This window comes from Salmo salar, chromosome ssa07 (assembly GCF_905237065.1).
Source record: "Salmo salar chromosome ssa07, Ssal_v3.1, whole genome shotgun sequence".
Taxonomy (NCBI): domain Eukaryota; kingdom Metazoa; phylum Chordata; class Actinopteri; order Salmoniformes; family Salmonidae; genus Salmo; species Salmo salar.
The window spans coordinates 49,673,994-49,684,580 of record NC_059448.1 but is presented as its reverse complement, the minus strand read 5'-3'; the positions used below and the strand labels follow the sequence as shown (position 1 = coordinate 49,684,580).

The following is a 10,587-nucleotide window of genomic DNA, read 5'->3' as shown; positions in this document are numbered from 1 at the left end:
CAATGCAGAACATTTCAAGAACTTTAAAAGATTCTTAACCATCAAGCGCTATGATGAAACTGGCTCTCATGAGGACCACCACAGGAAAGTAAGACCCAGAGTTACCTCTGCTGCAGAGGATAAGTTCATTAGAGTTAACTGCGCCTCTGAAATTGAAGCCCAAATAAATGCTTCACAGAGTTCAAGTAACAGACACATCTCAACATCAACTGTTCAGAGGAGATTGTGTGAATCAGGCCTTCATGGTCGAATTGCTGCAAAGAAACCACTACTAAAGGACACCAATAAGAACAAGAAACATGAGCAATGGACATTAGACTGGTATGAAATCTGTCCTGTGGTCCAAATTTGAGATTTTTTGTTCGAACCGCCTTGTCTTTATGAGATGCAGAGTAGGTGAACGGATGATCTCTGCATGTGTAGTTCCTACTGTGAAGCATGGAGGAGGTGGTGTGGGGGTGCTTTGCTGGTGACATTGTCTGATTTATTTAGAATTCAAGGCACACTTAACCAGCATGGCTACCAAAGCATTCTGCAACGATACACCATCCCATCTGGTTTGCGCTTAGTGGGACTATCATTTGTTTTTCAACAGGACAATGGTTCAACACACCTCCAGGCTGTGTAAGGGCTATTTGACCAATAAGGAGAGTGATGGAGTGCTGCATCAGATGACCTGGCCTCCACAATCACCTGACCTCGATCCAGTTGAGATGGTTTGGGATGAGTTGGACTGCAGAGTGAAGGAAAAGCCAACAAGTGCTCAGCATCTGTGGGAACTCCTTCAAGACTGTTGGAAAAGCATTCCAGGTGGTTGAGAGAATACCAAGAGTGTGCAAAGCTGTCAAGGCAAAGGGTGGCTACTTTGAAGAATCTCAAATATAAAACATTTTGATTTGTTTAACACTTTTTTGGTTACTACATGATTCCATATGTTTTATTTCATAATTTTGAGGTCTTCACTATTATTCTACAATGTAGAAAATATTAAAAATAAAGAAAAGCCCTTGAATGAGTAGATGTGTCCAAACTTTTGACTGGTATTGTAGTAAATCTGATATTTGAAAAGGAAAGGACAACAATCTTCTTTATCATACGCATGTGTTTGATGAAGCTTTTATCTGGGAATTAAGCAGTACCAGTTCTATAACCAGGGGCAACAGAGACAGATCCTCTTCTCTGGGTAGTCTGGCCAGTAGATGGAGTGGTCTACTCCAAAAATAAACACACTCCCAGAAGTATCCCTCCAGCGATACTGGACTCGAGTCACTGGCACTGCCCTCAGCAGATGTCTCTGTTGAATGATGCGGCACTGGGGCCAGCTGGAGTGGGACGACCGCACCATCCGCCGTGAGGCTGCGTTGACCTCTTCCACAGAGAAGGTGCTAATGGGACACACCTTTTGGCCCAAGCCATTGTGGAGGATCTCCCCTATGGCATGGGAAATCCTCTCCTCTGGGATGCCGCCTGGGACACCTAGCAGGTACCTGTCAAGATGACAGCGGTAGTCCACCCGCAGCTCTTTGAAGTAGCACAGCTGACCATTTCCCACGCACATCTCACAGCAAACCCGGCCCAGGGACATGCAGGACATGCAGGGCACCATCTTCTCACCCTTGCACTCTCTGCAGGGCTTTTTGGTGCCCCTGCCTCGCCCATGGCACACAGGGCAGCGCACCCTAGTAGAGGCACAGCAGGCCTTGCACATAACCCACTTCTGCTCCTGGCAGTAAGAGCACCCGGTCACTCGGTCTGTGTGAATCAGCCTGTAATTTAACACCTGGTTGTGGAACATCTTGGCCGGGGTCACAGGCACCTTCCAGGGTTGTGGCTCCTTTACTTCCCCTGCTGGTTTTGGAGACACTGGTGCTTTGGAAGTTTTGCATTGCGGTTCAAATCTTAAGCACACTGACCTGTGCTCTGTAAATGTTTCCAGTCTGTAACAGTATGCAACCTCATGGGTTACGCCAGTGATGACCATTCCTCTGGCTGCAGTGGGTGAAAGGAGCGGTTTGTTTTGCACCCAGTCAACAAGAACATCACGGATTGTCTGTTCTGGCAGAGGAGACAGGGTGAATGGGTTAAAAACCTCTGCCTGAAGTTTCACTGATACCTTTGCCTTCCCCTCCTCCATTGGCGGTGGAACTGTGGAGTACTGAGAAGGTTCCAGTATGAGGTCACATCGGTAACCCTTTTGATGTTCAGTTGCCATTATATGGAGGTTAAGAGCAATGCTGTAACTTGTGTTTCATGTTAACGAATTAGCAAAATGTTAAAATCCTATTATTTCTCAGTTTACTCTATTCCAATTCTAAAATGATATTTATGATGTCATAATGCATTTATAAAAAGTATTTATCACAAATGTGATAAATACTTTTTCATTACATTACATTTTCCCCAAATACATTTGACAGTTAAACTGTCCCAGTTGTTTTATTTTTGTATTTTTACTTTGGCTTTACTAAAGAAAAAGGGTTTGTTCATGAAGGTTTGTACAGAGGAACAGACGTGTAGGGTTTACGTATCCATACGGAATTATTTCCTTGTAGTACATACACGGAAATATTTTAATGTAACACAAATACACAATTTTTGATGAGCATGGCTACTACAGGTCATTTAAATAGGTTGAGTTGTTTATTTACACGGTTTTCAACTGTTACTCAACTGAAACACTGCACAGGTGAGTACTGTCTATTGTAAAACTTGCAATATTAAGGAACGCGTTTTGTGAACACAATCTCAAGTGCTGAAAGGATTTTGTCAGCTATCTAGTTAATGTTAGCGCACATATATTAGCAAGCATTTCTGAGGCAGAGAACCCAGCTGGCTAGCAATCTTGTGACTGTAGCTTGGCAGTTATTAATCACATCATACTGTACCTTTTGATTTATGTAAACCAATATATCCACAACAGGCGTTGTGCCTGTCCTTCACAAGTCAACTATCCGTGGACCTTCCATTGATGATGATTGGTAAATAGATAACTTGCTACGTAGCCTTAGTTACAGTAAATCATAATTTTGTGAGTGTGCATTGCGATGACTTTGTTCATTTCTTGTCACCTTCATTGCAGTAAGGTGGAAATTGGTGTGACATCTGATGGGAAGACCATAGTGTGCTACCATCCCTCTGAGGATGTTCCTTATGAACTTACCCAGGTAAGAAATTAGAACTTGGATTTGCCGATACTGACGTTAACAGAGATGATGAGGAAAAGAAAACATTTAAATACTGTTAATACTGCATTTGCAAACACAATAAGCCCTGCAGATTGATCTGTGAAATCATGATGTCTGTGGGAGGCTGAGATTTATCTGCCAGCAATATGCCCCTTTTCTCACCATGCTGCCTATTAAACAGCAAAATAAGCCCTGCGATTTATGTTGAAAAACAGCATAAATGGTCTTTGATTGTTATGGCTTTCTTATGTATTTGTGACACTGTAGCCCATTCTACGGCCAGACCCCCTGACCAATCCGGCAGAGACACATGACCAGGTGCTGAAAGCCCACCTCGGAAGGGAGGTGCTGCAGAACAAACAGGCCCCCACCATCGAGGAGCTCAGCAAAATGTTTCACACCACCAAGCACCGCTGGTACCCTGTGGGACAGTAAGTACACCTTCTATGATTGAATCACTTTAGTGATAGTCAGTACTAACTGGGCACTGTCTAAATTATGAAGAGATACTCAGAAGGAGAAAATGATGTTGATTGCTCAAAGCAGGGCAATAGATAGATGCCACATCCGTTCCATATTAAATATTGGTACTGAACTCACATGGCACTTCCTTAGTATTAAAGGCCCAGTGCAGTCAAAAATGTAATTTCCTGAGTTTTATATATATTTCCATACTGATGTTGGAAGAATGGTGTGAAAATGATAATGCTCTTTTAGTGTAAGAGAGCTGTTTGAAAAGGTCGTCTGAAACTTCAGCCTGTTTTGGCCTGCTTGGTGACATCACCAGGCAGTAAATTAGTTAATAGACCAATATGAAAGAGTTCCAAATGTCTCTGCCAATAACGAGGCTTCGGATTTCCCCTCCCCACTCCGACAGTCCTAGCAAAATTCATGCTTGAGAAATTGCTCTTGCTAAGAAGCTATTTTTGTTTGTTTTTGACCATTTTGATTGAAAATAATCCCAGTAGGGATACATAATTGTTACCCAGAAATGATTTGATATTGAGATAAAAGGCCCAATGCAAACGTTAAGTATCCAAAATGTACCTTTAGTTGCTCATTTGTAAATTAATGTAATGCTAATGTATTGAGTGAGAAACTTGCATGAAGGTTGGTAAAATCCTCACTCAGTCCTTTTTAAAATCACCTATAGACTGCATTCGCAAAGTATTCAGACCCCTTCCCTTTTTCCACATTTTGTTATGTTACAGCCTTATTCTAAAATTGAGAAAAAAATACATTTTATCCATGTTCACACAATACCCCATAATGACAAAGCGAAAACAGGTTTTTAGAAATGTTTGCACATTTTTATTAATATTAAAAAACGTAAACCTTATATAAATAAAAACCTTTGCTATGACACTCCAAGTTAAGCTCAGGTGCATTCTGTTTCCATTGATCATCCTTGAGATGTTTCTACTGCTTGATTGGAGTCCACCTGGGGTAAATTCAATTGATTGGACATGATTTGGAAAGGAACACACCTGTCTATATAAGGTCCCACAGTTGACAGTGCATATCAGAGCAAAAACCAAGCCATGAGGTCGAAGGATTTGTCCGTAGAGCTTCAAGACAGGATTCTGTTGTGGCACAGATCTGGGGAAGGATACCTAAACATTTCTGCAGCATTGAAGGTCCCCAAGAACACAGTGGCCTCCATCATTCTTAAATGGAGTAAGTTTGGAACCACCAAGACTCTTCCTAGAGCTGGCCGCTCGGCCAAACTGAGCAATCGGGGGAAAGGGCCTTAGTCAGGAAGGTGACCAAGAACCCAATGGTCACTCTGCCAGAGCTCCAGAGTTCCTATGTGGAGAAAGGAGAACCTTCCAGAAGGACAACTATCTTTGCAGCACTCCACCAATCAGGGCTTTATGGTAGTGGCCAGACAGAAGCCACTCCTCAGCAAAAGGCACATGACAGCTCGCTTGGAGTTTGCCAAATGGCACCTAAAGGGCTCTCAGGCCATGATAAACAAGATTCTCTGGTCTGATGAAACTATTTGAATGGCAAGCGTCATGTCTGGAGGAAACCTGGCACCATGCCTACGGTGAAGCATTGTGGTGGCAGGTTCATACTGTGTGGATGTTTTTCAGCGGCAGGGACTGAGAGACTAGTCAGGGTTGAGGGAAAGATAAACGGAGCAAAGTACAGAGAGATCATTGATGAAAACCTGCTCCAGAGCACTCGGACCTCAGACTGGGGGGAAGGTTCACCTTCCAACAGGACAACGACTCTAAGCACACAGCCAAGACCATGCAGGAGTGGCATTGGGACAAGTCTCTGAATGTCCTTGAGTGGCCCAGACAGATCCCGGACTTGAACCCGACCGAACATCTCTGGAGAGACCTGAACATCGCTGTGCATCGATCTGCAGAGAAGAATGGGAGAAACTCCCCAAATACACGTGTGCCAAGCTTGTAGCGTCATACCCAAATAGACTCGAGGCTATAATTGCTTCCAAAGGTGCTTCAACAAAGTACTGAGTAAAGGGTCTGAATACTTATGTAAATGTGATATTTTATTTTTAATTACATTTGCAAAGATTTCTAAAAAACTGTTTTCGCGTTGTCATTATGGGGTATTGTGTGTAGATTGAGAGATAACAATTTAATTCATTTCAGAATAAGGCTGTAACAAAATGTGGAAAAAGTCAAAGGGTCTGAATACTTTCCGAATCCACTGTATATTGAAAATGTTAACTTTTCTTCCTTTTTTTCATAGGTACCATACGCGACGCAGAAAGAGAGATCCCCCAAAAGACAGATAGTTGTTAAGGAGCTTCTTACCTTCAGAATCATTGATACCGTACAGAATTATTAGCTTGGCTCACCCCCCAAATCCCAAACAGTTTTTTTTGTGCAATTATTTGTGCTGTAAAATAAAATTAACAAATCTGTAGTTGCGCACTTATGTTTTGAAGCAGATTACCAAAACTGTCAGTGAAATATATATTTTCCCTATTTGCTGAATACCTTTTATTTCATGAAATTCTGGGACATGGTTAAGGTATCTGCATGTTATTGTGGAGGAAGAAGGAGAACACTGCAATGGGGACCAGCGTAGCGGGAGAAAGAGAAAGCTGCAACTGAGACTGAAACATTGGGTCCTACTGTGCAGAACAACTGTCCATTTTTACGATAATTTCAATTCACTCCATGTCTTTCACGTTTTTGGGATTCAAAGAAATTTCAATAAAGAGTACGTTCATATTTCTAGTATTTTCTCTAAGATTTTGAAAGCACCCACTCCTGGAACATGAAGTTCGTTTAATTGAAATATGTTCACGCTGGTCGTTGACCAAAATACATTTCCCAGCATTCACAATCCCGTCAGAGGCCAACACCATTCACCGGAAGGCGTGTTTGTCGGCGACGAAGGAGTGAACATACAAAAATACTGTATACAGTAAAACAAGATGGCAGGACTACCCCGCAGGATTATAAAGGTAATTCCAAAAACCCCATGCAATAAATAGTTCACAAGCCGTAGTTCGGTCCCCATTGAGTTGCATAGAAAAATACGACTCGGCACGTGCATTGCCATGGATTTGCTAGCTAACTAACGTTACTTCCGTTAGCTAGGTACTGTATGTCTCAGGCTCAGCCCCAAGTCAGAGGAATGTTTGGTTAAATGTATTAACCTTCCTGCTGAGTATGGCCCAAGTCTACTTAATTGCTTATTTGTGTTGAGAGTAATACTTTTCTTAGTGTACATGTATTGAAGTAACCTTACTATGGTTTCAAGTTAGCGATCTGAGCAGTGACCCTCGACTGGCACTGCTAGCTAATGTTAGCAACGTACATACAGCTAGCAAATTTAGCTAGTTAGATATTGATGGAACTTGCTGTACTACTGGACTCCAGAGTGTGTATTATAAACTCACATTTACTTGCTCGGTTTACTGTGTATGAAAGTGCTTTGGGTAGCAAAGCTAACTTGGCTGTAGTATAGAAGCCGGTGGCAGTGCAGGTATTTCTCTCAAACTGTGTCTAGGCCCAATGAGTAGGATCAGGAGATCTTGTTGGTCTTGCAGGAGTTCTATGTCAAAAATGAATGAAGCGACATGGGACAATAGTTTGTCATACATATACTAGGTGGCCGCAAAAACAAATGTTTGACAGAAACATTCAATTTATCAGCCTACTCAACTAGCCTAACTTACTGACTTCCCTAGTTGTTGAATAAAAAACTGAGAAGACAAACATTTACAGTTGGTGTTATAGTGTACATGGGCCTATCAGTGAGTTATATTTGAAAGTTATTGATAATACATTTATTTCCAGAATGACAGTCATACCATGAAGATGTTACATGTTGGTTCTCACTAGGCCTCAGACATAATTCACAAAAAACAGACTGCAGCTAGTTCACCTCCAGGCATGTAATTATTATTATTATATATTTTGTTTATTTAACCTTTTATTTAACTGCAATAGAATGTATCCTATGAGCTCTTAGCTGAGGATCTAAAACACTGCATGAGTGACTATTTTGTGCTCTTGAAAGAGACAAGACAGAGTGATTGTTCATTGGCCCTAAAAAGTTCACAAACAGAATGCCAAACCTAATCTTGAATGTATGGATGGCTGTCCTTGCACTAAAACATAGTTGTCCAAAACCTTGGTAACTATTGACCCTGACCTGACATCTGGTTGTTGGTGCTTATCTGTCTCGCTACATGTGTGTCGCATTCTGCTTGAGACAATTTAAACTGGGTTCACTTCGAACCAGACACGTTTCTGTTTGCATGTGTTTGTCTATCTACCTGCATGTCTCGATCTGTATCTCTGTCCGTGTTCAGGAGACTCAGCGTTTGCTGGCCGAACCTGTTCCTGGAATAAAGGCAGAGCCTGATGAGGCGAATGCACGCTACTTCCATGTGGTGATTTCAGGGCCCCAGGACTCCCCTTTCGAAGGAGGCACCTTTAAACTTGAACTCTTTCTGCCAGAAGAATATCCCATGGCAGCTCCCAAAGTGCGATTCATGACCAAAATCTACCACCCCAATGTGGACAAGCTGGGTAGAATATGCCTGGACATCTTGAAAGGTGAGTTATCCAGATTCACAATTATCATTAGTCACAGTCATGTCCTGACTCAAAGTATGAGTCCTTCCTCCACCATTTCCTTTTTCTCTCACAGATAAGTGGTCCCCAGCTTTGCAGATCCGCACAGTGCTGCTATCAATCCAAGCATTATTAAGCGCTCCTAACCCTGATGACCCACTTGCAAACGATGTTGCAGAGCAGTGGAAATCAAACGAAGCCCAAGCCATTGAGACAGGTGAGACAGCGCGCTTACGTGTCATGTTCATGTTTAAAGTGAACCCAGTTTTAATTCTCACCCTTTGGCACCTAAATTATTTTGCATCCTCTGATCAAGAGTACCTATCGCTGAATGTGAACAAAGCCTGGTTTTAAACAGAGGCAGTGAGTGTAAGAAGGAACCAATTACTTACTGCTCTTGTAGTGCTCTTCACTTCAGCCTCCTAAAGTGCCACTGCAGGTCAAATCAATTCAGAGATAGCAAGACATTCCTTCAAGAAGAATGCTAATACCTGTAGTTAATGAACCCCCTCTCTGTGCACCTTGCAGCTCGGACATGGACCCGGCTTTATGCGGGAAACAGCATTGAGGTATAGAAGAAAACAGACAGGCACTGGATGTTAACACAACCAAGATGATCTCCTTTATTTGCATTTAAAGGACAGTCTTAGACAAAAAAAACCCAAAATAAAAGCAAGAATAAAAACGGTAAAGTATTTAAAAGAAAACGAAACTACTGCAGCCCTCGGGTGATTTTATGACACATAGCAATGTGTTTTGTCTTTGTCCCGGCTCACTGCTCGAATGCATGGACAGAGGCTGATGCCCAACCACAGCTTTCTGTTTCTCCGGGGGGGCGCACCGCCGAGGGTTTACAAACATAGGAAATCGCCCTGGACCCACAGTCATAGAATGGGTCAGTTTAGTCGAAGGTCAATAAACTGAGGGAGTTTGTGACACAGCCACCAAATACCCACCCATTTGAAAATGTCCACATGAGGTTATGCCGCCTAGCCCCTTGTTGAATTTAGAGTAACCTTTGTTTCCCTCAGACAGTTGAAGTTGTGGGTTCGGAAGTCCTGTGTTTGCAAGCCCTTGGCAGAAGCTCAGATTAGGGAGGTGAGGGTGTCGGTTACGACGTCCTTCTGGGGAGAAAGGCGTTCTTTTCATTTTCTTTTAATGTTATTTTAATGTTATTTTTTCTCCTATGATACTTCATTAAAAGCATGTACTTAACCAAGCTCAGAACATGAATGTTCTAACAAGTTAGATCCGTATTGATACTGAGATGTGTTAATGGGGGGGAATGTACACCCAATTCTGACATGAAACAACGAGGCATGAAATACTATCATCTTCACTTCATTGCTGAGATCCACACAGACTTGTGTTGCTTCTGTACTTATTTTCTGTAAATGTTATGTTGTAGTAAAAATATTTTTGTTATGCCATTTTGTTTGATCTCTTTCTTGCTAGCACTGTACCTACATATTCTGGTAGGTGGTGTTTCATTGCTTTTTCCATACTCTGTCCTCGCCCATGTATTTTCCACAATTCTCTACTGCAAGTGTATCCAGCGTTTAGTTCAACCAACATCCTGAAAGGGGAGAAAGTCAGAGAATGTTCTAATTTATTTATCTTTTTCTAAGGGATTTAGAATTAAATATCAATGATGATTCGTCATCCAAGCGTCTTGCCTTTAGATTGAGAATGGCTTCCATGTCTCTGGTTAGTCCACTCTTCATGTGAAAAAGGCAAAGAGAATCGTGCATTACCGGTGTCTGAAATGATATGGGAAAATAAACCTTTGCATTTGTGGCTCCTGTAAATAAAATAAGTTGAGTAATACTCCTATGAATGTGTCTGTGTGCTGTTGTGTATCTGGGTAGGGGACATGACACATTTGTTTTGTTTATTGACACGCTTGCTCTGTGTAAGTAGATGGGTACCTGTAGTATGTCAGGGTCATGCTTGTCTTTAGGGGCCAGTATGTCACAATGGTTTTATTGTCCTGTCTTTGTTTATATGGCAACAGTGAGCCACTCAGTGGGGGTCATTCTATGAAAACCGCGGCTTTTTGACCAGTAATTTAAAACATGTATATTTTTTTTACCAAAACGTAGATAATAGATAACACCCCGTATCATTGTAAATCACCATAAATGACAGCTTAATGTATTTTCATTTGTTACTACATTCCCCAAAATATTCCTTTTTTGTCACTGGTGTAACATATATTTTAATGACAATTCAGGCTTTCCATGTAATTTGACTATTTAGTTTGCATATATAATCGAAGACATAAGGTTATTGATAATATTAAGAAAATGTTTTGATTAGTAATAATTTACTTT

The 10,587-nt window shown here is 41.6% G+C and overlaps 2 protein-coding genes across 2 annotated transcripts; both read left to right on the top strand.

The window, feature by feature from the left end:
- Window positions 1-2,505: 2,505 nt before the first annotated feature.
- LOC106609529 (39S ribosomal protein L42, mitochondrial) lies at window positions 2,506-6,397 on the top strand. The gene is made up of 5 exons (XM_014208447.2): window positions 2,506-2,686; window positions 2,921-2,978; window positions 3,080-3,164; window positions 3,453-3,616; window positions 5,910-6,397. Exons 1-5 carry the CDS (start codon window positions 2,599-2,601, stop codon window positions 5,953-5,955), a joined length of 441 nt encoding a protein of 146 aa, XP_014063922.1. The 5' UTR covers window positions 2,506-2,598; the 3' UTR covers window positions 5,956-6,397.
- A 106-nt stretch (window positions 6,398-6,503) lies between these two features.
- LOC106609528 (ubiquitin-conjugating enzyme E2 N) lies at window positions 6,504-10,087 on the top strand. Its single transcript, XM_045722186.1, has 4 exons — window positions 6,504-6,633; window positions 7,990-8,236; window positions 8,331-8,471; window positions 8,783-10,087. The coding sequence occupies exons 1-4, from the start codon at window positions 6,604-6,606 to the stop codon at window positions 8,827-8,829; spliced, it is 465 nt and encodes a 154-aa protein (XP_045578142.1). The 5' UTR covers window positions 6,504-6,603; the 3' UTR covers window positions 8,830-10,087.
- The last annotated feature ends 500 nt before the right edge of the window (window positions 10,088-10,587 follow it).

Excerpts from the sequence above, each read along its gene's own strand:
- LOC106609528 (XM_045722186.1), top strand. The coding sequence starts at position 6,604 with ATGGCAGGACTACCCCGCAGGATTATAAAG. Across the intron at positions 8,237-8,330 it reads ATGCCTGGACATCTTGAAAG|ATAAGTGGTCCCCAGCTTTG; the intron begins GTGAGTTATCCA and ends TTTCTCTCACAG. Across the intron at positions 8,472-8,782 it reads AGCCCAAGCCATTGAGACAG|CTCGGACATGGACCCGGCTT; the intron begins GTGAGACAGCGC and ends TGCACCTTGCAG.
- LOC106609529 (XM_014208447.2), top strand. The coding sequence starts at position 2,599 with ATGAGCATGGCTACTACAGGTCATTTAAATAGGTTGAGTTGTTTATTT. Across the intron at positions 2,687-2,920 it reads TCAACTGAAACACTGCACAG|GCGTTGTGCCTGTCCTTCAC; the intron begins GTGAGTACTGTC and ends TATCCACAACAG. Across the intron at positions 3,165-3,452 it reads TTCCTTATGAACTTACCCAG|CCCATTCTACGGCCAGACCC; the intron begins GTAAGAAATTAG and ends GTGACACTGTAG.